This window comes from Eremomyces bilateralis (genome assembly GCF_010015585.1).
Source record: "Eremomyces bilateralis CBS 781.70 unplaced genomic scaffold P152scaffold_28, whole genome shotgun sequence".
In the NCBI taxonomy this organism is placed as follows: domain Eukaryota; kingdom Fungi; phylum Ascomycota; class Dothideomycetes; order Eremomycetales; family Eremomycetaceae; genus Eremomyces; species Eremomyces bilateralis.
The window spans coordinates 61559-88115 of record NW_022985094.1 but is presented as its reverse complement, the minus strand read 5'-3'; the positions used below and the strand labels follow the sequence as shown (position 1 = coordinate 88115).

The 26557-nt window shown below is 52.8% G+C and overlaps 12 protein-coding genes across 12 annotated transcripts; 3 read left to right on the top strand and 9 right to left on the bottom strand.

The window, feature by feature from the left end:
* Window positions 1-744: 744 nt before the first annotated feature.
* On the bottom strand, window positions 745-2061 carry P152DRAFT_173757 (ras-domain-containing protein). Its single transcript, XM_033674119.1, has 2 exons — window positions 1791-2061; window positions 745-1735 (listed from the first exon to the last, which is right to left on the bottom strand). Exons 1-2 carry the CDS (start codon window positions 1866-1868, stop codon window positions 1097-1099), a joined length of 717 nt encoding a protein of 238 aa, XP_033530657.1. The 5' UTR covers window positions 1869-2061; the 3' UTR covers window positions 745-1096.
* A 4799-nt stretch (window positions 2062-6860) lies between these two features.
* Window positions 6861-7440, bottom strand: P152DRAFT_173790 (uncharacterized protein). The gene has a single exon (XM_033674120.1). The coding sequence runs from the start codon at window positions 7297-7299 to the stop codon at window positions 6943-6945; it is 357 nt and encodes a 118-aa protein (XP_033530656.1). The 5' UTR covers window positions 7300-7440; the 3' UTR covers window positions 6861-6942.
* Window positions 7441-7967: 527 nt separating this feature from the next.
* On the bottom strand, window positions 7968-10266 carry P152DRAFT_468636 (acetyl-CoA synthetase-like protein; the record flags this gene model as incomplete). The annotated part of the gene is made up of 5 exons (XM_033680836.1): window positions 7968-8413; window positions 8461-9201; window positions 9254-9385; window positions 9441-9836; window positions 9888-10266. The coding sequence occupies 5 exons, from the start codon at window positions 10264-10266 to the stop codon at window positions 7968-7970; spliced, it is 2094 nt and encodes a 697-aa protein (XP_033530655.1).
* A 798-nt stretch (window positions 10267-11064) lies between these two features.
* On the bottom strand, window positions 11065-12369 carry P152DRAFT_461885 (haloacid dehalogenase). The gene has a single exon (XM_033680220.1). It carries the CDS (start codon window positions 12034-12036, stop codon window positions 11167-11169), a length of 870 nt encoding a protein of 289 aa, XP_033530654.1. The 5' UTR covers window positions 12037-12369; the 3' UTR covers window positions 11065-11166.
* Window positions 12370-12961: 592 nt separating this feature from the next.
* On the bottom strand, window positions 12962-13295 carry P152DRAFT_404220 (histone-fold-containing protein; the record flags this gene model as incomplete). The annotated part of the gene is made up of 2 exons (XM_033676751.1): window positions 12962-13125; window positions 13181-13295. Coding segments are annotated over 2 exons (279 nt in total), but the record flags the coding sequence as incomplete, so codon positions are not given.
* A 906-nt stretch (window positions 13296-14201) lies between these two features.
* On the top strand, window positions 14202-14952 carry P152DRAFT_461884 (histone cluster 1, H3g protein). Its single transcript, XM_033680219.1, has 3 exons — window positions 14202-14314; window positions 14458-14793; window positions 14843-14952. The coding sequence occupies exons 1-3, from the start codon at window positions 14290-14292 to the stop codon at window positions 14890-14892; spliced, it is 411 nt and encodes a 136-aa protein (XP_033530652.1). The 5' UTR covers window positions 14202-14289; the 3' UTR covers window positions 14893-14952.
* A 655-nt stretch (window positions 14953-15607) lies between these two features.
* P152DRAFT_404184 (putative ATP-dependent RNA helicase) lies at window positions 15608-17259 on the top strand (the record flags this gene model as incomplete). The annotated part of the gene is made up of 4 exons (XM_033676746.1): window positions 15608-15965; window positions 16071-16261; window positions 16309-16731; window positions 16783-17259. The coding sequence occupies 4 exons, from the start codon at window positions 15608-15610 to the stop codon at window positions 17257-17259; spliced, it is 1449 nt and encodes a 482-aa protein (XP_033530651.1).
* Window positions 17260-17406: 147 nt separating this feature from the next.
* P152DRAFT_468632 (Arabinanase/levansucrase/invertase) lies at window positions 17407-18463 on the bottom strand (the record flags this gene model as incomplete). Its single annotated transcript, XM_033680835.1, has 2 exons — window positions 17407-17602; window positions 17676-18463. 2 exons carry the CDS (start codon window positions 18461-18463, stop codon window positions 17407-17409), a joined length of 984 nt encoding a protein of 327 aa, XP_033530650.1.
* A 911-nt stretch (window positions 18464-19374) lies between these two features.
* Window positions 19375-21225, top strand: P152DRAFT_442576 (asparaginyl-tRNA synthetase; the record flags this gene model as incomplete). Its single annotated transcript, XM_033677750.1, has 2 exons — window positions 19375-20978; window positions 21099-21225. 2 exons carry the CDS (start codon window positions 19375-19377, stop codon window positions 21223-21225), a joined length of 1731 nt encoding a protein of 576 aa, XP_033530649.1.
* Window positions 21226-21356: 131 nt separating this feature from the next.
* On the bottom strand, window positions 21357-22490 carry P152DRAFT_173698 (uncharacterized protein). Its single transcript, XM_033674118.1, has one exon. It carries the CDS (start codon window positions 22321-22323, stop codon window positions 21730-21732), a length of 594 nt encoding a protein of 197 aa, XP_033530648.1. The 5' UTR covers window positions 22324-22490; the 3' UTR covers window positions 21357-21729.
* Window positions 22491-23541: 1051 nt separating this feature from the next.
* P152DRAFT_404180 (uncharacterized protein) lies at window positions 23542-23934 on the bottom strand (the record flags this gene model as incomplete). Its single annotated transcript, XM_033676745.1, has 1 exon — window positions 23542-23934. One exon carries the CDS (start codon window positions 23932-23934, stop codon window positions 23542-23544), a length of 393 nt encoding a protein of 130 aa, XP_033530647.1.
* Window positions 23935-24464: 530 nt separating this feature from the next.
* Window positions 24465-26345, bottom strand: P152DRAFT_173281 (uncharacterized protein). Its single transcript, XM_033674116.1, has one exon. The coding sequence runs from the start codon at window positions 26211-26213 to the stop codon at window positions 24615-24617; it is 1599 nt and encodes a 532-aa protein (XP_033530646.1). The 5' UTR covers window positions 26214-26345; the 3' UTR covers window positions 24465-24614.
* Between the last annotated feature and the right edge of the window lie 212 nt (window positions 26346-26557).

The window sequence follows — 26557 nt, the reverse complement described above, 5'->3', positions numbered from 1 at the left end:
CGAATCTTGGTTCCCTGTGTTGCTTATTCCATAATTACTTGCTTTGCTTCTGTGACAATGGAAATGGGGTTGGGGATGTCGTTGGGTTCTGTGACCTGCAACGTCTCACCGATATTCCCTTCTGGCGGCTGAGTGCATATCAAGGACCGAATGCTTTTTCCATGCATCTCATCCGTAGTGTACAGTTTCCAGTGTGATGGATACGTAGAACGGGGAGTGTAAGCTCTTCAGTCTTCGATAGTCCGCCATTTCAGGAATGGAAGCGGTCTGAATCCGCATGCCAACCCAACACCATTACTAGCTAGTCGAGCCATGATGTCGATCCAGCTCCTAAAAGTGCGGGCGAATGGCAGAAAGGGATGGGAATAGACTTTGTTACTCCACCATTCCATGAGGAGCAGTAATCGGCACCGGACGATTAAAGAATGTGGTCAAATTCATGCATTACATTCGGTATACTCAAACCAGTCCCTGTTTGGCAACAACTAATGATATGACCACATTTGATTCCATAAAGCATCCATAATATGCCGCGATTCGCGAACCTGATGGAGCGTACATTGACAGACGATCGTAATGCTCCCAGTCGTCGTTCATAGATCTATCAACCGGTTCCAACCCTCACCCGAAAGACATCGGCAACGGAGGCGCCTAGAAAATGCCATCCAGGAAATATAGAAATTGTCGGTCATCACTAACTCTGCCGTAACGCCAATCGTCAATGCGTACTGTGTGATGCTTATCGACAATGGGAAATGACGGACTTTTGACCTTTACATCTCCACTCGCTCGAAATCAGGTTGGAGTTTGCGTATATCCAATAAGCAGAGGGAATCCCGATCGAGAAGAAAGAAGGTGGTGCGCTGTTCGGGTTGTAAACATGGCATAATTCATCGCATTCGTGGTCGTCTAGCTCTCCAATCCAGCGTTGTTGCCGGACCATCCCCGTAAGAAACCAATGGTCGACGAGGCCTGGTGGGTCGAGATAATAAACACAATCGCGACGGTCGTCCCAATAACGCGCAGCGGAAGTGGACCGTGTTCCCAAAGACGTCGACTTTATAGCGGTGCTCCCTCGATCAAGGATGACGCCGTTTCATAGAATGGCGCATTTCGTTCTTGACTTCTTTTCTCGTGGCTTCTCGCCATACTCCTTCATGGGTCTCGAGTGATATGCGTTGCCCGACGTCATACCTCCTCTTCCTCCCGACGACCGGACGGCCTGCTGTTTCTGCTTTCGTAGCAACCGGACCACGTCGTAGAAGGCCTTCTCTACGTTGATGCAATTCTTCGCGGACGCTTCGACGAATTCACAGCCGAGCTCTTTGGCCATGGCGATCCCTTCCTGCGTGCTGACCTCGCGCTCCGTGACTCGGTCGGATTTGTTGCCCACCAACATCACGGGTGCAGGGCCATAGGATCCTGAGCCGGTGGAGGACATGCTAAGCGGGGAGTTGGGGTAGGTCGGGGAGCCGGATTGGGATGACTCTTTCACTCTCTGGATTTGACGGTGGAAGGCCTCGATCTTGCGGAAGGATGCGCGTGATGAAATGCTGTACACCAGCACGAACCCCTCCCCATCACGAATCCACTGGTCTCGCAGAGCGGTGTATTCTTCTTGTCCGGCCGTGTCCAGCACCTCCAGCATGCATGATTGACCATCGATCTGCACTTGCTTCCGGTATGAGTCTTCGATCGTCGGGTCGTATGTTTCGACAAAGTGATTTAAACATAACTGTATCGGCGTTAGTACTGTAGGTAGGCCTCGAGTCTCGACATTGTGTACTCACTTGAATAGTCAGAGCCGTCTTGCCCACCCCACCATCCCCCAGCACCACCAACTTGTATAGGGTCATCTTCGCCGCCATAATGAAGTACTGATCTCTCGTACGGCCTAAGTGAAGTAGGTTTGTGAACCAGAGATCCCGCTGATCAGCACCCTAAATAAGCAGGCGCTTAAATCAAGCAGCTATGGACGATCCAACGAGTTGCCCAGGAGATCCCGAGCAATACTAATGTAACCTACAGTCAATCCAGAGTCTGTGAACAGACGGCTCAGCTTTAAGAACCGTAAAACCGGGCTTATCCAGAGAATGCCAGGCGCTTAAGCAAACTTCCCGTTCGCCTCGTCTCGAGATCGTAGGTCGGAGGTTCGAAGCGGATGACCACGTTTCTGTGAATAGTCGAGAAGTGCAGGGTAGAAAATGATTTGCTTTCTCGGGCGCCCAAATGATGTTCGTGCAAACTTTCGGAAATGGGAGCGAAGGGAGGGTTTTGCCGCCCGGTGCAATTCAAACCCCGTCGCGACTGGTTTGAAAGCCGTTGGCCAATGTACGTAGGCCTGGAGGAAGCGCTCGGGACGGACGTCAGCCCTGTCACGTTTGCTGTCGTTGGGTCTAGAAGGTGCGTCGACGATTTCGAACTGCTCTACAGCTCGCGAGACACGACAGCGGTTGATACAAAGCCTCGCTTTTTAGGAGATTTTCCCTATGCTTCCTTCAAAGCAACGTGCGGTACACAGGTATCGATAATCCCGCTTCGGAAGGTCGCAGGATTTGTAAGGTTGTGGTCGGGGGGGGAGGGGGATGCGTTGGATGTGGGTGCGGACGGGGATTGTTTTGGAGCGGTCCGAAGGCGCAGCCGTTGATGCAAAGGCCTGGCGATGTGAGATGTCGCTTTGAGGCAGCAACGACGATTCGTAAAAGGGAGGCAGCCGTGTATCAAAATGGAATTCCTGTGATACCGAACGGGAACAACGGGAGTGTGTGGCCTGCTACCACATAAACTTCTTTCTTTCTTTCTTCCGTCCTTTAATCAACCCCACACTGTTGTGCCAAACGACGAGGAGAGGGGTTGCGGACGACGATGAGCGAGAGTGACAACGATCAAACGACCAAGAAGTGAACCGTGATATAGAGGCAATAGATCGAGAGGCGTAGAAGAGGAGTGCTTAAACACTTGAACGAACGGTACAGCAGATGATGGTCTGCAGTGTTGTGGACAGTGGAGGCACGAGGGAGAGGGAAGGTCGAAGGAGAGCAGCGAGGTACCGAGAGCTGGAGAATTGGGGCTCGACGGGGACTGGTGTGCCGCAGATCCCCACCACCAAATTTAAGACAGCAACAAGTATTGTCTTGAGTCGTGACGGTATGGATTACCGGAACTTCCCCAAATCCAAGGCAGTACCAAATAAACCAATAAAGTACGAATGGATGATGTTGTGGGCACCGTAAGGAACACCGCAAGGGACAGCGAGGGGTCGATCTGCACCGTACTGGTAGTCGTAGACTCGTAGTCGTAGACTCGTAATTAGTACTCGAGCGATTCGGGCAAAGTAGAGGTGGGAGATCCAAGGTGTAAAGCGAGAGTTCCAGGCACGTGGGGTGCACGTGTGCTCCTGTGGAGGCTGTTTGAGGTATCAAATGGGTCTTTATCTTTCACTCTTTCTTTCAGCTCTGCTTCGTCTGCTGCAGTAGCCAGTGGAAATGGAAAGGGAATGACCGTGTTTATGGTCCGAGGTGGATAGTTGAAGGGGCGTCGTCTCGTGTGGGGGTATGGTGTGGGAACCGGAAACACAGAAACGGCGGATCTGAAAAAGAAAATGCCTGATACGAGTGTCCTAGGAATTGGAGATAGGGAGAGGGGCCAGAGAGGAGGAGAGTGAGAAGTGAGAAGGGGACTGGATTTGGAGCCTGTCCAAGAGTCGGGGGATTTGTCGAGGGGCGGATGGTACCGATGAGTGCAAGAATACACTACCAGAACACTACCAGAACACTACTAGAATAGGCGAGGGAGTGCCTGTGGAGAAGAAGCCCGAGAAGGGGTCAACCAAACACCGCGGGCATTGGTGCACTGCAAAGCCTAAAATTTGTGGAAGAAAAGAGGCGTTGTTCTTGACCATATCACATCAAACCATGATACATTGATACGTAGGTAAATGCGTACAAAGTACATGGAGTGGAGGTATGGACCTGAGCAAATATTGCAATGATATGTATTAAGATCTCGGATCACCCGAAAGTGAGAGCTAAAACAGGTGGGAGTTGGGACGACGGTTGGTTGGAACTTGGGAGCCCAAAGAGACGAAGCTTGTGATAGAAACAGTCGAAGACGAAGTGGAGGAGGAGGAAGAGCTCTCTCTGTGTATTCTTCCTATATTATTCTTCCTATTCGTTTACAAGTTACAAGTGTTACCTTACTATTTATTAACTTTATTGATTAACTTTCTTGTCTCGCTCTCTATATTCGGCTCTCATTTTTACCTGTCTCTCGCTTTACCCCCTCCCTTCCTCCCCAGGCGAAATTGCGAAACGCCTTCCAAGCGTGCGTGCTAAACCCCTAAACCGCCTCAACCCAGTCCGGCGATTCGGGTGTGGATTCACTTTCTATTCCTCACTACGGATGGGATGGTGGAGAGCTAATTCCGGCACTTGACTAGACGCAGATTCTAGACTGTTGAGTTGACTGTTGAGCTTCAAACTTGAGAGCCTAACTGCCCGAACTGGGGGGTTTCGCTGACCTAGAATTAATAACCTCTGTGCCCATCTCAGGCTCCCGCCCTCCCCGGTCCCCGGGTGCCTACGACTCGAGTCCTAGCTTTCCTAAGCCTTCAGGGCGAGTTCAGGCTGGTTCTTCAAGCGAAAGCTCAGCCGAACTTGCTAATCCGCTTCCAGCTATCTCCATAGCTTCACCACTTCGTTGACTTTCGGCCATATTGTTTCGAATTGGACCGAGGAAAATTCCTGTAACCACCCTCTTCACTATGTCAATTGTGAATTGATCAGACCAGTCCCCCGGACAGATATTCCAGGGTCGGCAATGATACAATCAGAACCGAAAAAAGACTTGGAGAATCATCACAGTCCCTCTCCAGTCAGTGGCTGCTCACTCCTCAGGCTACCTTCTGCAAACGCTCTTCTATCAGTCGATCAGCTCTCAGTCGTTCAGTTCTCAGTCGTTCAAGTTCCAGAATTAGTGTGGGACCAGGCACAAAGAGTACATGCATCGCACTACCGGAGCATCGGCTCCATCCAAGCCCAGAGTCCAGGCAGCCGGTTTCGGGGGATTTGGTGAGCAAGCTTCCATTGGATATTCGCCATTTCGGCATGAATTGTCGAATTTTTTTCCTTTTGGCATCCATTCATCCCGTCTTCCAGAACCCGAAGACCTGCCTAACACATCCTTGATACTACAAAATATGCTTGGGGAGCTCCGAGGGTCCCGACTCCGTTCAACGTCCCAATATCATTTCTTGAACACCTAAATTCTAAGTTCTCACCTCCCAAATCCCAAAGGCCAACATCAATAGGATCACAGGCTGACATGTGGAGTGTGGACCGCTTGTCTTGTCTGTCGATCACGCACCGTGCGTCGATGCCTTGAATCAAGTTATCAGGTAACCTGTTCCGGTTCCCAAATGGCAAATCCCAATTCCTATGGCGGACCTGTCGGTATGGAGTATGGATGAGGAATGGACTCGCCCTCAGCCATCTTGAGTTCTGGAGGAGATGTGTACAGGAATTGGTAGAGCACTTCTCCCCGTCCAAAGGAAATTTCAAAAGTCAAAACAAAATGGTGGGACATGGGGAGTCGTCAAGGCAAACGCAAGCGGCACGCTCTTCCGTCTCCTCACTCTGAATGCTCGAAAGCGTTGAGATCGCCACGACCAACAGATGTGCGTCGCTAGTCGTAAATCGTAGTTCGTAAATCACAACAGGTCCCAGAATTCCGTGCGGTGGAAGAATTCGACCTCGAAACACTGGGACATTCGGCTCTGGAAGAATGGAACACCTGAACGGACTGGGCACACTAACAACAGCTGTCACCGTCAGGTACGGTCCGTACCCCGGTGTGCACACTCAGTACACTAGATGTCCCAAGCGTCTCTGCACGGTGCATGTTAAGGCTTTGCCATATGTACCATCAGCGTCTATCACATCACAAAACGAACAAACTCGGGGTACGTTTCAAACTTTCAACCTTCTCTCAACTCTGAACTCACGTTGCCGAAACAACGGAGATCAGGGCTTGATAGGACTGGGGATGCCAGATGTTCCCACTTCCCAGTAGCGACCTCCGTTGAGTAATCTATTCTACTACGTAAGCTCGAACAGTGCTCGGCTTACGGCTCCCCAGTTTCTGGCCTAGTGGGAATGATATTCAGCAACAGGTGAAAGAAAACTCTCAATACCCTCGCCACCCAAACCCATTCCTTTGGTAATTCCTAACTGTTTTTTAGGTTGTGGACGTCACTAAAAACACGCCTCTTCACTCTTCACCCCTTCATCGACATGGCTTCACCCCAACGAATCGCGATGCCAGAGTTTTCGGGAAAGGTCCGTCGCGTGCCGTGACCGGTTCCAGTACTCTGGGTCGAAGGATTTACCCTTCACGCCAGTGGCTCGGTGGTTTAATGGTTTTGGAGCGATTTCACCTACGTCCAGGGATGGGAGAAACGTGTAAAGCCTCGTCCACCGTTGCTCCAATCGCATTTCCGATCCCAAGAGCATCCGGATCCATTGCTCGGGGCGGTGGATCGAGCATAATGGTCAGCACCATTAAACATACCCAATCCCAACTTACGAAGCAGCTCCGGAGATGTATTCCGCCAAAATCGCCAATATGGAGAAGTGGTTTTCTCCAATCAATAGCTGAATCACTCCCATCCCGTTCGGGAATATCAAAGGCCTTTCCTTCTTGAGAAATATTTGCATACGGTTTAGGACTCCCAATTTCCAGAGCGAATGAATAGACCGGATCAAGGTTTGCCGTTCTCATCTCGGACAGCTTGCGACTCCGGGTACTGGCCTCCTAGAGTCCGGCGTACCGGATGGCAGATCGTTTCTTTCACAGCTTCGAAACGGCTCCCTCTACCCACCTGTCGACGGTGAGGTGCCAGGTCATCCCGGGATCTTGCAGCCTTCGATTCTGAGGTCCGAAAGATCAACGCTCGACTAGAAGTGCCATGAACAAAACATGAACCAAATCAACCATCAACCAGATATGTAGACCGGAGCCGCCCCGAACCTCCCGCTTCAGATCCTGTCTCAACACTCTGGACACATGCAGGAATCTCCAAGCACGTGAGAACCACAACGTAGTACGCCGCAGGTAAAGATGATCCTTGGCCATCTGACATCGCAGTGATCTAATGCTTCCTCCACTGCTCCACCAGGCTGCAGTAACGCACCGCATATGCAGGCCTGCAGGCTTGATGCAGCGTGCAGGAACAGCGTTCCGGCTTATTTTCGAATTTGAACACATCCTAAAAGGACACAAACTGACTGGACGCCAACGCATCGGAAATTGCGGCGTCCCAGCAAATGAGAACGGCCAGAGACGAGAATTTTCGAACAAATTCCGCGGCAATTGCCTCGTCGGTTGGGAAGTGGTTGGCCTCTAGATTGCTTGCAAGGATCGACCACCGTGAACCAAGCCATGGAAGGATCGTGGTGCATATCTGATTCGATTCGGGACAACCCTAAGACTATCTAGGCCGAGATCTGTTGCCCTTATACAAGAGAGGAAAGTCGTCTTTTCTGTAAATCAACCACAAATCATTTCCGGGATCTCAATATCTCTCAACCATTCGGCGGATGAAGAACGCACCGAGGTCTGCTCAAACCCTCCAATTGTTGCCGTCGCAACTCGCAAGGCACATTGAAAACCCGGCAAGACGGGCCACGAGGCAGCGTGCATAGATAGCATTGGGACCTGTTCATATCCCTCTTATATGATGATGGCAGTTCTCCTTTTGCGTACATGAATCACTGCGGGGAAGGTTATCAATGCAAAGCTGTTGTTCCGTTCGCATGGCAAGCATCTGAAGGTGATCGTCCCGTACCCCAGGTCTAAGCCTCGAGGGAATTGAATGCCGGCCGAACGTTCAGAGACATCGAGAAAATCAAACAGAACCGCCCAGGATATGGGTGGCTCCGGGGTCTAGTTCTCCGAGAGACCCCGACCCATCAAAGCTTCGCTCGAACCTCGGTGGCTTTGTGAATCTCCTTCCCTTTCGCCTGGAAGTATTCTCGAACCTTCTCACGCGCCACATTGACCACCTCCAAGTCTTCGACAGTGGAAGGGACTTGCACTTCCTTGTCAAAATCGCCGTGGACGGCGTTCTCAACCAGCTCACGCAGGACCCGTCGCAATGTTTTTCCGCTCCGGGTTTTGGGGATCATTCCCTTGCCTTGGATCATACCTCCGAGGCAGGCGATGGGTCCAATTTGCTCGCGGATACCATTCTGAACTTCTTTGAAGAAGTTCTCATCGGGTACGGCGTCGTGGGGATGGTTGTGTGTCTTGAGCGTAATGAATCCAAAGGGGAGGTGACCCTTCAGCGCATCGGGGACGCCCACAACGCAGGCTTCCGCGATCTCTGGGTGAGATGTGATCGCTTGTTCGATCGATCCTTTGGTTATTAGAACCAGCGAGCGAAAATAGAAGTTCTGCACTTACCCGTGCTGAAGCGGTGCGCTGCAACGTTGATAATATCATCTGACCGCGACATCACATGGACGTATCCATCCTCGTCAACCATGCCGGCATCTCCTGTATCAATCCACTTGCCTGAAAATCGCTTCAGGTAACCTCTGTAAAACCTATCTTCGTCGTCCCATAGCGTCGTAAATCCAGTTGGTGCCAGCGGGACACCGAGAACGATGTTTCCCATAGTCCCTCGCGGGACCTCCTTGCCATCGTCGTTCACCACTCGGACGTCAAAACCAGGCATCGGCTTCCCAGCCGAGCCAGGCTTGATTGGAAGCGGCTTATGGCGGACGGTGGACGTGTAGTCTACTCCCGCCGCTGGCGACAGCGCGATGCCAGTGATTGGAGATCCCGATTCCGATGACCACCAATTGTCAATGACCGTCGCGCCGGGAGCGGCATGCTTTTCGAGAAGATGCTTGTACATCGATACGATGCTCGGCTCGCTCCTTTCACCAGCCAGAAACACCGCCCGGAGGCTCTTCAGCCCTCCACGGCGACCGATGCTCTCGACGAACTCATTATCGCCATCATCTCGTCTGATCGCCCGCAGCGCAGTCGGGGCCGTAAAGAGGGCGTTCACTTGGTATTCTTCTATGATACGCCAAAACGTTCCCGCATCTGGCGTCCCCACTGGTTTGCCTTCGAACAAAACGGTGGTTGCTCCGACGAGAAGCGGTGCATATAGAATGAACGAATGACCGACCACCCCTAGCATGCAATGAGTATATATCTTCACGTATTCATTTCATATGCAACTTACAGCCGACGTCGGACGCACAGAACATGACATCTCCTGGTCCATGGATACCAAACAGATATTTGATCGAAAGGTGGAGACCAACTGCGTGACCGCCATTCTCGCGGAGTACGCCTTTAGGAAGCCCGGTTGTACCTGGTTCCAACTATCAGTTCGCCTCTCTTTCTGGATTGATGTAATTGGTACTTGCCGCTCGTATATATGATATACAGCCCATCCGTGCTCTTGACCGGTACACAACCGGCCTTGAGGCCTCGGTTGCGTGCGCTCTTGACCAGCCTATTCCAATTCCGCTCCCCATATTCCCTTGCGAGCGGGTCCCATCGTAGTTGGTCACGCTGCCAGATGATCGTTCGCCATGGCTTGTGTGTAGCTTTCTGTATCGCTGCGTTGACGAGCGGCCGGTACGCCAAGGGTGCTTTCGTCCCTTCGATGCCGCAAGACGCGGTCATGACCACTTTCGGTCGAGATGAGTCGATCCGCTGGGCGAGCGCTGGCGATGAGAATCCTCCAAACACGACCGCGTGGATCGCTCCGAGACGAGCGGTGGCGAGCATTGCGAAGAGGGCGGCGGGGATCATCGGCACTACATTATCTCATCAGTTCCGGGCCTCTTCAGTTGTTCTCGATTTCATACTGTATATCAACACAACATCTCCCTTCTTCAACCCCTCTTCGCGTAGCACGCCGGCCAAAGTCTCGACCTCATGGAGAACCTCCCGATAGGTGAATCGCTGCTTATTCCCGCTGACCGGGCTATCCCAAATCACCGCCGTTGTGTCACCATTGCCATTCTGCACATGCCTATCCACGCAATTGTAACAGGTATTGATATCGCCGTCTGGAAACCAAGACCAGGACTGGTGCGTGGTGCCATCTTGCAGTTGTCGGGTGGATTTCTCGAGGGCTCGGGTCGGAGGGGAGTCCCAGTGCAGTTGGGACGCTTGATGCATCCAAAACTCCTCTGGTGAGGAGATTGAGGATGCGTACGTCACATCTTGTATATGAGGCGCCATCGTGCTGGGACGACGTCAGTCGAGGAGCGTCCCTACTGTACAACTGCGTGAAGGACGCGAGGTCGCGCGAGGTCGAGACCGCGGAATAGATGGCGAAATGATCGCAGTATTCTGGTGTATGCGAGATGGGAATCTGATATTTGTCAATAATTCGATCTCGTTCCTTGTCTTTATTCTATATCCAAATGTTAGGGTAGGTCGAGTTCATCGTTCGGGCGCCCGGGCGGGATCCGTTTCCCGAGGATGATGCTCATTCACAAGGGACATCCACTCGTCCAGTGATACTAGTACTCTACCGGTGATAGTCGCTTGATCCTTGAAGTCGTAGCTTGCAACTTTACCCCGAATATCGGTACAAACATCAGGATGAAAGGATAGCTCCGTGAAACATAGCGTTCCTTTGTTTACTCGTAGTAATGTGCTTTGCCGATGTTGTTGTATCCGTGAGGATATGGTGCTGTCGACCTCCACTCATCCAATGGCGTCATGACTAGTCTCAGAATCAACATATCCATGCACTAAGTCCACGATCGATATATTTTGGGATTTTTATGGTTCCATGTGAATTTTGTTGGTGAGACCTGTATTCATGCCAGTTTTGATGTATTTCTGTGTGGTGGTTGAGTAGCAATATCAAGTTGGGTACTTTATGAATATTTAAACTGGATTCCAAGCATACTCCACATGTTGCAAGTGTTGACTTTGATATCAACACGGTTCAACCATTGATAGTTTACCACAACCGATCAAGAACGCACCATAGCCACGCGAGAGGCCCTGGGCAACCATCTGTAGCATGTATAAATAACTCATAGCCAGAAATAGTGATTTAGGATGGAGTAATTGAAGGCATATGGCAAGATGTCTGATTTCAAATGGCTGAGCGACTATTCAGGAGTATCACAACGACGCATTCGCACCATCTTTCCCCTTCTTCTCGATCTCTATACCAAGCCTTGTAGCTACAGTTAGGAATCCGTCAAGGGAGACGTCCTTTCCATCGCCCCCTTTCTCCACCAAGGGAACCCAAAGGTCAACCCAGCCATCCTGCTTTGCCTGAGCAATCATCTCCTGATTCCAACCCTCCTCACCCGGCCGCTCAACATAGATGGCCCGAAGTCCGCACGCCTTTGCAGCCTTCAAGTCGCCCAGATGCGCTGCAACCATAGCGCAATCCCGCGGCTCCAATCCGAGCTTGCCGACCGCCCCAAGGTACACGCGCGGAGACGGTTTATACGAATTGAACTGTTCTGCGCTGAAGAGGTGCGTGAACGGCAAGTCGCCAAACGCCTTCAGGTCACGGAGTAGGCTCAGGTTCCCATTGCTCAGGGTGCAGGTCGAGGCGACCTTGCTTAATTCCCCGATGCCATCCGCCGAGTCGTTCCACGGCTCCAGCCGATGCCAGACGAGGGAGAGGTCCCGGACCTCCTCGGGCGTCCACAAATCAACGAGTCCGGCTTCGTCCAATAGCTCCTTCAAAGAATCATGATGATGTTCGTCGATGGTCTTCCATGGTATCGTCGGATCTTTCGCGATGGATGCTACGAACGTGATATATGTGTTCCGCCAGCGCTGGGCAAAATCAGCCCAGTCCTTCTTGCCTGCGCCCGAACGTGCAACCGGGGGAATTAATTTGGATGGATTCTCCAGTGCTCGATTGCATTCTGTGACTAAGGATTCTGTGACGGACTTGCGCCAATTGACGCATGTTCCAAAGACGTCGAACAGAAGCGCCCGCGGCGGGGGTACCAAAGCCGAATTTAACTGCATATCTTGAGCTGTGTGGCCGATCCGGTAATGGAACTGGATGAAGATCAACCTTCGAGAACAAATTCGAAAATAGTGTTTGTTGTTGGAAGGAAGTAATTGCGTTTGAATGACTCTTTTGTCCCATTTTGCCGAGCAGTTGCCGACGTGACTAGGAACAGGTATCGATAAATATAGTAAGCTTGAGAGCATAAGATACTATGTCTGGACATGCATTGAAATATAATGGAAGACTGAAAACCGCGAAACGCACGTTATGAGAAACCAATCTTTACTTGGAAGATGGCTGCGACTACATCATAACTGTCACATAACTGTCCCGGAGCAAGAATAGATAGTTATTCCTAGAATCAATGAAAGGGCACTGCACATGACCGGGCCATAAAGGAAACATTTACCATACCATACTTACCTTACTCTCCGCAGCCACGGTAGCACAAGAATATTCTATCGGACAAGGCAGGTAAAGTCAAGGTCCGCGGGTAGAGTAGTAGGTCGAAGAGCAGTGATGTTCATCGAAGTTCGCTGGAGCCTACTAGACACATGCTTGATCAAGCTCCATGAACAACACTGGAGGGCTGACCACCAAAACTACAAGTACAACCGTACAATCAAGCCGCCCGAGGACCAATTTCGGGGAGACAGCTGCCTCAAGATGTTCTGTTTACACCAACAGCCTTGAACAAGAGCAAATACGGGGACAAGCAAAGTCACTAAGATAATCAAGTGATTGAATTATGCATGCTTCATTCCCGTCGGTTGATCCATGATAGACTCCGATAACCTAATATGATACAAAACCCATGAATGAACACCCACTCCGTTGCACGATTGATTCGTGCAGGCCCCAGACCATTGAAGCCAGGCCTTGTCAGCCGATCGAGAAATTCGTAAAACCCATGCCGCTGCGAAAGCAACCCCAAACCGCTTAACCACCGAACCCGTAAAGAGTGCGTCCCTGCCTCTTGAGGGCGTAGACAACGTCCAGCGAAGTGACCGTCTTTCGCTTGGCGTGCTCGGTGTAAGTAACGGCGTCACGGATGACACCCTCGAGGAAGGACTTGAGAACACCACGCGTCTCTTCGTAGATCACTGGATGAGATGTCAACGGACCGATCAAAGCAAACGGTGAGCAGGAGGAACATACTGGCCGAGATACGCTTGACACCACCACGACGTGCGAGACGTCGGATTGCGGGCTTCGTGATACCCTGGATGTTATCGCGCAAGATCTTTCGGTGGCGCTTGGCACCGCCCTTGCCGAGACCCTTTCCGCCTTTGCCGCCTGTTGAGTGATGTCAGTTGATGCCAACCTGGGATGGAAGGACGGATGACACTTACGTCCAGTCATGTTGATAGATGGAAGATGGAAGTGATATGAGGGTTGAGTGGTTGATAGAACTCAAAGTGAGGCTTGGATATTTGGAAAGCACGGTAAAGATGACTGTGAGTGGATGGATGAGAAGAGAGGAAGAAGTTAAATGGTGGGGAGAAGAAGATATTTGAGTTGTGGGGGGGGGAGCGGCGCGTCAGTTCATCAACATCGACTAGGGCACGCGTGGGTGGTGATGGGCAAGGTGGTGATGGCAGGGGCAGGGGTGGTGATGGGGCTGGTGTGATGGGGGAGTTCCTGCCTGAGGGGATCAGATCTGATGGAAGGAGGGAGGAAGTTTGATGAACCAGGGGTGGGAAACCCCGAAAAGGAAAGGCGGTCACTTCCGAATGCAGGACCGAATTACGGTTGATGTGATTGGAATAATGCTGTTACAGAGTATTACGATGTATCACTCTGTAGTAAATACGTGAACTGGAGCATTCCAGACATATGATTGGCTGTAGGATTATTTCCATACGTAATTCCATACAGGGCACGCGTTCTTGATGTCCTCGATCACACTTCAATGTTGACTGCCTGATTGGGTTTAGTGCGCTTTCCTTTCGAACATCAGAACTTCCCCGCGCTCTGATTGGCCCCATCATTCTCCCAAAGAGTGCTCGCAATCCTGACGGTCTAAGGAACTCTGACTCTTGCAGATTCCAAACAAGACGCGGCGCTAGTGATCAACTTAATCAACAAACTCTCAGGCAGCCGCTGAACCATCAACCGCCTCCGCCCCGCTCGCCCATAAAAATCTCTCCCTCCCCCAACTTTCCTCTTTCTCACTACACTCAACCACACCCATCTATCTCAGCCACGCAACACCAAAGCATCCATTCATCCACAAATCCATCAAATCATCCATTCCAACTATCGAAATGGCTCGTACCAAGCAGACTGCCCGTAAGTATTATCATCCATCATCATCTAGAGTCGTGTGTCCCTCATCGTCCGTGGTCGTGCAACATCTGCATCGTCATGGATGGTCAGGAACTCGCTTCAACAACTCACAATTCCACAACAACAATCACTCACATTTATCACAGGTAAGTCCACTGGTGGCAAGGCCCCGCGTAAGCAGCTCGCCTCCAAGGCCGCTCGCAAGTCGGCCCCGTCGACCGGAGGTGTCAAGAAGCCTCACCGATATAAGCCTGGTACCGTCGCTCTTCGTGAGATCCGTCGCTACCAGAAGTCGACCGAGCTCCTCATCCGCAAGCTCCCCTTCCAGCGTCTCGTCCGTGAGATCGCCCAAGACTTCAAGAGCGACCTCCGCTTCCAATCTTCCGCCATCGGTGCTTTGCAGGAGTCCGTCGAGGCTTACCTCGTCTCGCTCTTCGAGGACACCAACCTTTGCGCCATCCACGCCAAGCGTGTCACCATCCGTACGTGTTCCTTGCATGCATACATTGAAATGTCACTAACTGTCAACAGAGTCCAAGGACATCCAGCTTGCGCGCCGCCTTCGTGGTGAACGCTCTTAAGCGACTTCTCTTTCCTGGGTGAACAGTCAAATGGCTATGGCGATATGGGGATGAGGGTTCGATCGTGCCCTCTGGCGTTTAGGACATGATGGGTTGCTTTTCACACTCACAATGAGGAACGATGGGAACTGGGTCTAGCCTTTCATGGCATCGTTGCGACGCACAACTCGCTTTGTATATTAATCGGAATATGCCTCTGGCATAAATTCACGATCACATTTCAAACATTCATTCATCTTTGCCTTTGATTTCCGTCTGTTCTTGCTGTGTTATGAGTGTCCCGGGCGGTGCCGCGACCATCGTGTGTCTGGCGCCTGCGATACAATATTGATAGGACCTGCCCCGTTGTGACTGATCTACAGTAGAGTCATTTACAGCATGTTGAACCAGGAAGTTCTGGTAATTATTCCGTGATGCGCGTCGGATCCATTCCTTGCTACTGAGATCTACTTTCTGGTACGTAGTATCCTGTAATAATTCATCGTCGATTTTGGGCCTGGTTTGCCGACCGTGACATCAAGCGGCTGTAAGTGGTGGTGGTGTCAGGGTGTGTCTGTTACCCTGCAAGGTACAAGCAGTTTGCAGAGTTTGCACCTCCCGCCAAACATTTCCATCTTCTCCAGCCTCAAAATCTCTCCAACTTATCGATGCGACCGGTTTTTACGTTGGGTAGCGCATTGTTCTACTAATTCCTAATCGGACCTACATCGCCAACATGAAGGGTTCTGCAGAGAAGCTGGTGAAGTCTCGGAAACGGAAGTCCGTCGAATTCGAAGCCGACCGTTCCAAAGCTCAGGAACCCGTCCCGTCGAAGAGAACAAAACCCACCAAGGAAGATGCAGTCCCCGAGGACGATGCCTTGGTTCCTCAAGAATTCGATTGTGAACCGGAAGCGAAGAAGTCGTTCAGCGACTTGGGATTGATCGACTCACTCTGCGAGGCATGCACGGCGCTGGGATACAAGGAGCCCACGGAAATTCAGGCGCAGGCAATCCCACTGGCCTTGAAAAATGATCTCATTGGGATCGCGGAGACGGGGTCAGGGAAAACTGCTGCGTTTGCGCTACCGGTAAGTGTGCCCTGTTGAACCTCCTAAACCGCTGCTGACAGCTCGAACAGATATTGCAAGGTACTGCTGCCTCCAAGAACCGAATCGCGCTGTAGCTAACATCTTCCAGCACTTATTAGCGAGTCAGGGACACCGACGCTGTACGGACTTGTTATGGTTCCTACGAGAGAGCTTGCGTTCCAAGTATCTCAACAATTCGAAGCGCTGGGAAGTCTGATAGGGGTGCGGTCTGCCGTCATTGTCGGAGGAATGGATATGGTTACCCAGCAAATAGCGTTGGGGAAGAAACCGCACGTTATTGTATGATGGAGCATCATTTGGGCTGGAGACATGGCTGACGGACACAGGTGGCGACACCGGGACGGCTGATGGATCACCTCGAGAACACGAAGGGCTTCTCGTTACGGACGTTGAAATACCTGGTCATGGACGAGGCGGATCGACTGCTGGATTTGGATTTCGGCCCCATCCTCGACAAGATCCTCAAAGTGCTGCCGCGCGACCGAAGAACATACCTCTTTTCGGCCACCATGTCGTCGAAGGTCGAGTCATTGCAGCGCGCCTCGTTACGGAATCCTCTGCGTGTGAGTGTCTCGGATTCATCGCACCAGACGGTCAAGACGCTCGTACAGTCATTCCTCTTCATCCCGCATAAGTTCAAGGATATGTACCTAGTCTACCTTCTGAACGAGTTCACCGGAAAGACCTGCATCATCTTCACCCGGACCGTGCGCGAAACCCAGCGAATATCGTTGCTGACAAGGGCACTGGTGAGTCATAATCGTTGGAATTGGTGCCTCGTATGCTGATGACTCTTGCAGGGCTTTAGCACCATCCCGTTGCATGGACAGCTCTCCCAATCCGCACGGCTGGGGGCCTTGGGGAAGTTCCGCGGCGGATCTCGCTTAATCTTAGTCGCAACCGATGTAGCGGCGCGTGGGCTCGACATCCCCTCGGTCGACATCATCATCAACCTGGATTTGCCACCGGACAGCAAAACGTACGTGCACCGAGTGGGGCGGACGGCGCGTGCCGGCAAGAGCGGCAAGGCGGTATCAATCGTGACTCAGTACGACGTGGAGCTGTGGATGCGGATCGAGAACGCACTGGGGACGAAGCTCCCGGAGGAGCCGGTGGCGAAAGATGAGGTGATGATGTTGAGTGAACGAGTGGGAGAGGCGCAACGGGTCGCAACCCGGGAGATTCAGGACATGGAGAACAAAGGGGGTCGTCGCGGTGGCAGCAAGGGGAGGGGTAAACCCACGCGAGATAATATGGATGTGGATGAGGCAGGATAAAGAAGCGAATTCGTTTACAGGAGGGCCGGCTCATTCCGCTTGGCGGAATGCATATGCCGGCTGGAGCGATCTGCTCGACAGTTCTATGTTGATGATATGTACAATGCTGAAACATTCAACAATATGACTAGCCTCCCGCTCATCCGTTCAAGCGGGTTCGCCCGATGGCCCATCGAATTGCTGGTTAAGGGGTACAGGCGATCCGAGATTAGGAGTTCCGTTCGTGTTCCAGTTCACTTTCTGTACGCTCGTGTACCGATTGCCGTCACAGGCACCATCGCGGTTCGATGTTGCGTGGAATACATTCCAATCTTCCTTCCCATCGGGACTCTTGAAGAAGCTGCTGTCATCAGTGGCAGTTCACACATGCGGGGAACAAAGGAATACAGGGGACTGGATATCAAGAGAATACGTACGAATTGTGCCCAGGACCGTAGTTGTTGTTGCCACTCTTGAAGATAGGCTGTCCGGTCTTCGTCCACGCTCGCGCATCCAGGGGGTTTCCTCCAGAACGGAGGGTCAGTAATCCCAGAGCGTAACTCGGCGTCCAGCAAAAGCTCGCCGAATACACCACGTGATACTGTCCATTGTGCTCCAGCAACACCGGTCCCTCGTTGACGGGCAGCTCTCCCTGCGCCTTCTCCCAGGACTGCGTCGGCTGCGACAGAACGGTGCGCGCACCAATGCGGTTCGGCGCCTCGAGTTTCGCGATGCACAGGCTTTGCAGGCCGCCGGCTTGACACGACCACACGAAGTAGTTGACGTCGTTGATGCGCGCGATGGACCCGTCGATACCCCATTCGTTCGAGAGCCGGCCGTGGAACGCGTACGTGTCCCACGGCGATGCGCCTCCGCGCAGGACGAACGGACGCTGGAACCCAAGATCGGTGGTCTGGCCCGCGGTGTAATACAGATACCACCGGCCGTCGATCTTCGCGATCTCCGGCGCCCACACGTTGCAGCAGCGGTCCTTATTACTGTCGCGCCAGACGACCTTCTTCTCCCCGGTCTTCAGCCCTTCGATCGTACTCGCCCGGGTGATCTGGACATCCTTCCAGGTCGTGGTCAGCAGGTAGTAGTAGCCGGTGTCATAGACGATGAACGGGTCTGAGCCATCGGTCTTTCGCAAGGGATTCGAGAATTTCGCGGCCGACGCGAACGCGGAGAGGGTCAGCACCGATAGGAGCGCGCGAATGACTAGCATGACTGATATGGTGCGGTAAACGAGTGATTTCGACTGAAGGAAAGTAGGCTATACATGACTATTATAACGTATAGAGAAATTCAACCTGCTTTTACCCTCGTAGCCTCCATATTCTACTTACCGTCTGTCTTTTCATTTTACCTGGGTCACAAGAGAGCATTCATTCTAATATGCTTCCTTAGATGAAATTGCCACCAATCAGTGTCGGAGAGAACGACCAGATCCCTGGCGCACGAAGGATGTGATAGATGGTTTCTTCAGAGTCGAGGCGAAGTTTGCCGGGACATTACTATTCTTGGTGCGGAGAACCGCCTAGGCGCGTACAGCTTGTAAATGGGCAGTCTATTGATATAGGATCAGATATTACCATTCCAAAGCCTGAACACTGTGTCTAATAAACGCCAACTAGAACCAGAGCGACCTCCGAGGAGGGATTCATTAATTGCAACCGAGACAAACAGGTAGCGGCAGCAGTCTCCCTTTGCGGTGGAAATAGACCGCCGGGATTATACGCTGGACCGCCGGGAGTAATTCTTACCAAATGCCATTCAATTATTCTTAACGCAATCTGGAAGAGACGGGTAGATATGGCGGATTTATCTCATACACGAGTGGTAACACTGATGAGACGCTGCCTTCAGATTGGGTTTTCTGCGGATCAATTAGAGTACCGTAGAGCTAGCTGAACAGCACTGCAGCGGCCGTCTCAGCCACAACCATAGCCACAGCAACATAGATGCCACAGCCACACGCCACTTTCCCCGATGCGGAAATTCGGAATTGGAGTCAGAATTCTGTTGTGGTGATGGACCAGTCATACCCCACACACTGAGCATTTAGGAACAGGCAACAGCAGAAGAGAGAGGTTGGATTTCGCTACAAAGGTAGAACGCCCTCGGCAATTCGCAATCATGGCGGACACGGTCTACATAGACGAAGACGTCGGTCTGGACGAACCGAAACAGCTGGGAACCCAAGAATTGCCCTTTCGATCCCTTCAATTCGCATACGTCCAACGTCCCGCCGCTCCCCAATACCTCACAAGAAAGTCCAAGACGGGTGTCGTCCCTGAGGGTGCCGACGAGTCCTCGCGGGAAGAGTGGAAGCCTGCGGCGAAAGCGGCGCTGAAGAAGGCGGTCAACTACTTCGAGGCGCAGAAAAAGAAAGCGGCCAAAGCGGTCGAATTGGCGGCAGCGAAGGCAAAGATGGATGAGGAGCGACAGAAGGTTCTGGAAGAGGCGAAAAAGATCGTGCTGACGGAGGACGCGAGCTTGCCCAAGCCCGTCAAGATCAAGCTCGATGAGGCCGACCCGAAGATCATCAAGCTGAGGAAAACCGACGAGGGCGCAGAACCGGGCACCCGAGTCAAGATCTTGGGACGAGTGCACCGAGAGCGCAAGCAGAAGGGGGTCTTATTCATCACATTGCGTGACGGCTACGGATACATGCAATGTGTGCTCTCCGGGGACCTCGCGAAGACGTACGACGCCCTCACCCTGACTCGGGAGACTTCGATGGAAATCTATGGCGAGCTGTGGGAACTCCCTCCAGGTGCGCACGCGCCGGGAGGTCGAGAGCTCCATGTCGACTTCTACAAGATCGAGCCGCACTGGAAAGCCGTGGGAGGCGAAGACGCCATCACCAACAAAGTCCAAGGAGGAGGCGATCCGAAGGGACTGCTCGACATGCGACACCTGACCCTTCGAGGAGATACGGCGTCGGCGGTCATGTTCGTTCGGGATGCGGTCGAATCGGCGTTCCATCAGGCGTACAAAGAGATCCGGATCCGCAAAGTCTCGCCGCCCGCCCTGGTCCAGACGCAGGTGGAAGGCGGGGCGACGCTGTTCAAATTCGATTACTATGGCGAATCGGCCTTCCTCACCCAGTCGTCCCAGCTCTACCTCGAAACGTGTTTGCCGTCCATGGGCGACGTCTTCTGTATTGAGAAGTCTTTCCGCGCCGAGAAATCGCTCACTCGACGCCATCTCTCCGAATACACGCACGTCGAGGCCGAGCTGGACTTCATCAGCTTCGACGACCTCCTGACCCACCTTGAAGCCATCATCTGCCGCGTCCTGGAGATCACTCTCGCCGACCCTTCCGCCGCCGCGCACATCAAGGCCCTCCATCCCGAGTTCACCATGCCGGAGCGTCCCTTCCTCCGCATGAAGTACTCCGAAGCCATCGACTGGCTCGTCGAACACGGCATCCCTAACGAGGAGGACCAGCCGCACGCGTTCGGCGACGACATCGCCGAGGCGGCGGAGCGCCGCATGACCGACGTGATCGGCCGCCCCATCTTCCTCACCCACTTCCCGGTGGCGATCAAGGCGTTCTACATGCAGAAGGACCCGACGGACCTGCGCGTTACTGAGAGCGTCGACTGCTTGATGCCGGGCGTCGGGGAAATCGTCGGCGGGAGCATGAGGATGGATGACTATGACGAGTTGATGGAGGCGTACAAGCGTGTGGGCATCGACCCCGCACCGTACTACTGGTATACGGACCAGCGAAGGTGAGTCATCGAATTAGTGGGCTATACCGACTGCCAAGCTGCTTGGGCCCTTTGGTCCGTTTGCAGGACAGTTGAGATGGAACGAAATTTGAACGATGTCGCTAACGATTCTTTCATTAGGTACGGCTCTTCGCCTCACGGTGGATACGGGTTGGGTCTGGAGCGGTTCCTTGCTTGGTTGTGCAAACAGCATACGGTCCGTGATTGCTGCTTGTATCCTCGATACATGGGTCGTTGCACTCCGTGAGATGTCATGGCTTGCGATGATCGACGACCCGAACGTTAGGAGATTACTTGAACCAATGCTACGCTTCTTTCAGCACTACAATAGACACTCAAAAGGATACCAGGTTGCAGTAGGACGAATACGAATCACTGACCATCGGCTCATTCAATAATACAAATGACGGATTTGAAGTCCATGAATCTCCATTCTCCCCATCCTTCGCCAGCACTCATCTCCTTGATCCATTGGTGTGGCTGAACCATCACATCCTCTCTCATCCCCTCATGTTCTGCGCGCCAGCCCGAGTAAAAACTGCCATGGCCCATTGGCTCCGTGGATATGATCCGGTGAAGACCGCTTTGACCACCAGCCAGACGTGTTTAACGCATGACGAAATCAAGGAAATCTATAAAAAACCCAATAGCCCAGACAGGTATGCTTTTGACGCCATGTAATGCAATTGCTCGTTCATTCGGGCCGATGGGCTGCGATGTGTCAAAGGGGGTCGAGAGAGACATAATGATTTCAGTTCAGACCATGTCCCTGGGCCGTGATGAACTCAAGGAAAGGAATAAGAGAAATAGTGAAAGGAGTTGATTCAGGGTTGCACTGGGTAGGGGTCAAAGACCACGTGAGAAGTTGTGATGCGGTGGAAGGAGAAGATATGGAATAAAACGGGGACTTTCGGATTGCTGATTGAACGTTCCTAAGGCGACAGATAACACCATCAAGGCGCCAAACGAAGGGGCCGATATTCGAACTCGATGAATCGCTTAGTTTCACAGCCCCAGGGCACTTGACCATGCCGTTTAGGGATCCGGACGCGGAGATTTGGGTGTTGTGGAATCCCGACGCGCCAGTTGGACGCACAGTACAGGGAGTCGGGTTCCCCCATTGATGCCCGCCAAGCCCGCCGGAACAAGTTGCCCGTCGCGTCCCGGTCCAGGCCGTTTTTCGATTTCTTTTCGCTGCGCTTCCGGATGACTGAGATGCAACCGGTCGGTTCTGTTTTGGTTTTCTTACTCGTTCTGGTGCCGCATCCAACCACTCGAATCTCCGGCCCCATCTGAGACATCGTGATGCTGTCGGTAAGCAGCAAATAGTAGAGCTATTCTGCATTCATTGACGCAGAAGCAAGTTGCAGAGGAGGCTCTGCATATGTAGTTCCATGTCGGCGCAAAGCACGGACAAGTGCCTTTTGTTCCGCCGCACAAAAGGAATCATTGACTTTTAACATGGCGGCTCTGGAGGCGTCGTGCAATAAGCTCTTGAAGTTTCTCGTACAACTGGGCTTGGTCCTCAGAGAGTTCCGCCCGCTCAGATATCGGAGGGGAAGGCGGACCTTGACCAGCACTCGCAGTCGTCGCGGAGTACGTGGTAGATTTGGTCTCGCCGTCCATCTGTTGGACAACTGCATCGGGTGCTTCCGACTGTATTCTCGTTAGTCTACCTTCTTAAAAAAGGCACTATGCTAGAGTAGTACTTACGATCAACCTGAGGATCAATGATCCGATGGTATCACTGGCCAGCCCGAGATCGGTCTCGCGATCCGCGAAGTTCACAAGATCCAGCGCAGTTCGTTGGTCCAGGAACGAGCGCTTGGAGAGCGTATCGGCGACCCGAGCGGCGTGGTCATGGCCACGTGGTTCCAACTTGCTACGTTTTGAGGCCCGGCCGTCGCAGCGCAAATCGCGGAGCCTTGCAGAATCGCTGGAACGCGTTAGAAACACCATGCGATATTCTTAAAGGGGGCTATAAACTTACGTTCGCACTTTGCCAAGGAAATCAAGTTTGACGTTCCGGGATGCCACGCGATAGACCACATTTTTCCCCTCTTCCTCATCTTCCTCGTCGGAAAACTCGTCGCTGGGCTCGCTCTCATCATCGATTTCAAAGAGGACCGTACCGGGTAGCTGCGATGGCCGCAGATTGGTGTCGATGACCTCGGGTTGCTTGGGCTGCCGGAGTCGGTGGAATCGCTCTCCCAACAGTCGTCGCTTCTGAGCCAGGCCAAAGTCATTGTTGGCTAGCCGCAAATCATGGCTCACATGCCTCGGGCAGACAAATCGGTTTCGCGACTTTCCATCTGCCCTCAATGGTGGAGGATTGGCCATCGGCGGGGACACGCAGTCCAAGTGCCAGTACGTCTTGCATTCATCGCATTGGATGATTGCACGTCCGGTCACAGAAGAAAGTCCGCATTGAATGCACAGAATGCTCGCATCTTTGGAGTCTTTGAGTTTCAGATGGCCAGATTGATCGTCCCAACCGCTGCGAGTTTTACTGCGATGGTTTAGTAAACATGCTAACCAACGGGGAACGGGGAACGGGGACCACTCACATCTTTTCGGCGGGAACCGAGTCATCGTAATCGCCACCGGGACCACGCCGGACACCTTCGAAATGATTCTCCAGCCATCGCGGAAGTTCGAAAAGTTGCGGGCACGTATTATCGGCGGCCTGAAGCAGCGGCTGGAAGATGGTGCGTTCATAGCGGCGAGGGTTCTCGTCGCGCGACGCGCAAGGATTGCAATACCAAGGCTTGTCTAATCTCTGCGAGCTCTCTTCCAGCGGAGGATCGGCGCACAGGAAATGATATGCATTGTCGCAGTTATCACAAACCACGAGCAGGCCGCCACCGTTGCAGGCTTTGCAGGCCTCCTCGTTGTCCGACTGGGAGATGGGGGTTAGTTGACGATAAGAGAGATCGATGCTGACGGAATTTTTCATGGAGAAGGATGGAAAGGATGGAAAGGATGGAAAGACATGGACGACGAAAAGCCGTGAAAGTGACAGGACGACGAAGACCAAAAAGAAGCCGACAAAGAAATCCAGGAAAGCGAAGAAAGGGCGAAGGGAGGATAAAGATGACAAAAGTGAAGTGGCACCGCACCACGCGCAACTAGTCTTTTGGTGCCGAGATGGAGATGAAGGGTCATGGAAGGATCATGGATGGTGGATGGGCAGGAAGAATGTGTGTGTGAGGTGCGCGGGTTGGAAACTTGGAGGAAGTGCCGTGGCGCGGGTGATGCGAGTGGTGGTGCGGGTGGTTGGACGGGGGAACGTTTTGGGGGGTTTTTGAAAGGGGAGTGGGGGGTTTTGCTCACCATCAGCTCTTCGCTCTCCTCCAGCCCGATCGGGCTCCCTTGGCCACCAGTATTTCGCCCGCTGCCTGTGCCGCCAACATTGCGTTTCTTGACCGGCCTAGAAATGTGACAAATGGTTAGCCGGCTCTTTATCACTCATCTGGCGTCGTTGCACCCAGTGAGAACTTTGTCGCCTTGAACATGCTCCGGATCTCCCAAGGTAGAACGCGTAATGGATGTCCGACCGTCCACGTGTGCTTTTTTAATGTGAAACAAACACGAAAATGTGAATAGAAGAACAGACTGATCTTAGGGAAATGGCACTTACGATGTCTTAACACGTGCTGCAGCCGTTTTCAATTTGTTGCCTTCTCGTGGTGATGCTTCTCGGGAGCGGCCTGCAAACGGATACTGCAGAGCATGCGCCGTCCGTGGAGGCAGGAGAGGGCCAGCAAGAGACTGTCGGGTGGTTCGCGAGGGCTCAACGGGGGCTGGTGCCCGCTCCTCGGCTTCCTTAGCCCGCTGCACGCTGGAGCGGATCTCGCTGGAATCGACGTGATAGTCAGGGAATGCTCGCATGAATTTCTTGCGGAGCAACTGCTCAGCCTCGGCATCCATCGGACCCGCCATCGCGTCGTGGGATCGCTTTTTGTTGTGCTGGCCGCCAAAAAATGTCGCCATGGTTCGATTCAGATCTCGGAATGGGCCGTTTGGGCGGTTGGAGGTACGGGGGCTGTTACCGATGAGGTTCTTCAATGCGACGGTGCTGGGTGAGCCTTCCTCGACGATGGCCTCGTCAACAGAACTGAGAGACGAAGTCGACGAGACACTTCTTGCCCGTTCTCGCCCTTGGTCGGCTTGAGATTGATCGTTGGTCGTAGATTTTCCCGTTCCGTTGGTTGTCATGACCTTCCGTGGTGACCTCCGCTTGCTACCGGGTTGACTTGATGCATCTAACGAGGGGTGAACGGGCGAGGATTTGATGGAATGAGAAGGTTGCGAATCGGGGGTGTTTGTTGGGAGATTGTTGTGAAATGGTAGATGGGATGGATGAGGTGAAAATTGGGTGTGTTGGCGGTTCTCGGCGGCGCCGATCGAGGTGATAGCCTTGATATAACCACGGTCTCGGCTTCGTGTTGAATTCATGCGCTTCGTTGACAGTGCAAAAAATCGTCGCATGAGCTCAACCTGAGATGCCGTCATCTTCCGCTGATGCAGGATGTCGTGGATTAAATCATCGACTGCAACTTCCCGCGTCCGGTTATCAAGCAACGTCTGCAGCGTGATGGCGATCAAAATTTGACCGTTCTGTTCCGCGACTTTGATCGCTTCCGTCACCGACTCCTTAAGAAGGCGATCTCTTCCTTTCGACCTTCGACGGCTAGGAGTTACCGGTGGTGGGTTTTGGTTGAGCGCGGCAAAGGAGATGTTCAGTTTCGTAGGCGGCTTAGAATGTCGCGTCACCGGACCATGCCCATTCGGAACATATTCTTCATCCTCCTCTTCATCTCTCGGCTCCGAAACGTCGCGACTGGGTTGCCCTTCCGGCATGTGTGATTGTGATCGACTCGGCGGAATGGAAGGCGTGGTCTTCGCACTGTCCAACGCGTCCTCGGACTGGTTCCCGAGCGCCGACCGCGACAAGGTCGATCGTCGGATGGAGTCCTTCGTTTTCCCCTTCAACTTGAGACTCGGCAATGACCCCAGCGGCGCCATGGTCTCGAGCACTCCGACGCGATCAAATCCATGCTCTTCGAAACTCGGGGCCGGATCCTTCAGGGGAGGCTCGTCCCACACATCGGGATCCACGCGATTCGACTCTTTGGTGGTCGTCTGGGTCGACGGTTCATTCGGGGAATGGACATAGGGACTGGAGGTTCGCGAGGTGCGATTCGACTGGCGGGTGGCTCTGAGCGCGGGCATGTTTCGCTGGAACGGGGGCACGCCGCAATCCTGGTGAAGGGTTAGTCTGCGTAGCCGGACCGAAAGGGAAGGGGAGAATTACCTGGCCACACACTACTCAGTCAAATTGTTGTATGCGATACGTGGTGGTGGGTGGTGCCGCGTTTCCATGAGTTGGGGGGAGGATACGGGGTTTGAGTTGAAGAAGAGAAGTGGTGAGTGCAGTGGTGAGGGATGGAAAAGAAGGAGTGCTGCGGCTGCGCAATAATCTCCCGCCGGAGTGTGTTAGAGCCTGAGGGTGCCGCCGCACTGCGTCTCCCCCTGCGCTTCCACCAAACCCTTCCACCAAACTCCGTTCACCCTTT

Excerpts from the sequence above, each read along its gene's own strand:
- P152DRAFT_173757 (XM_033674119.1), bottom strand. The coding sequence starts at position 1,868 with ATGGCGGCGAAGATGACCCTATACAAGTTGGTGGTGCTGGGGGATGGT. Across the intron at positions 1,736-1,790 it reads AGACGGCTCTGACTATTCAA|TTATGTTTAAATCACTTTGT; the intron begins GTGAGTACACAA and ends ACGCCGATACAG.
- P152DRAFT_173790 (XM_033674120.1), bottom strand. The coding sequence starts at position 7,299 with ATGCGTTGGCGTCCAGTCAGTTTGTGTCCTTTTAGGATGTGTTCAAAT.
- P152DRAFT_461885 (XM_033680220.1), bottom strand. The coding sequence starts at position 12,036 with ATGCAGTTAAATTCGGCTTTGGTACCCCCGCCGCGGGCGCTTCTGTTC.
- P152DRAFT_461884 (XM_033680219.1), top strand. The coding sequence starts at position 14,290 with ATGGCTCGTACCAAGCAGACTGCCC. Across the intron at positions 14,315-14,457 it reads TCGTACCAAGCAGACTGCCC|GTAAGTCCACTGGTGGCAAG; the intron begins GTAAGTATTATC and ends CATTTATCACAG. Across the intron at positions 14,794-14,842 it reads CGCCAAGCGTGTCACCATCC|AGTCCAAGGACATCCAGCTT; the intron begins GTACGTGTTCCT and ends AACTGTCAACAG.
- P152DRAFT_173698 (XM_033674118.1), bottom strand. The coding sequence starts at position 22,323 with ATGCAGAATAGCTCTACTATTTGCTGCTTACCGACAGCATCACGATGT.
- P152DRAFT_173281 (XM_033674116.1), bottom strand. The coding sequence starts at position 26,213 with ATGCCCGCGCTCAGAGCCACCCGCCAGTCGAATCGCACCTCGCGAACC.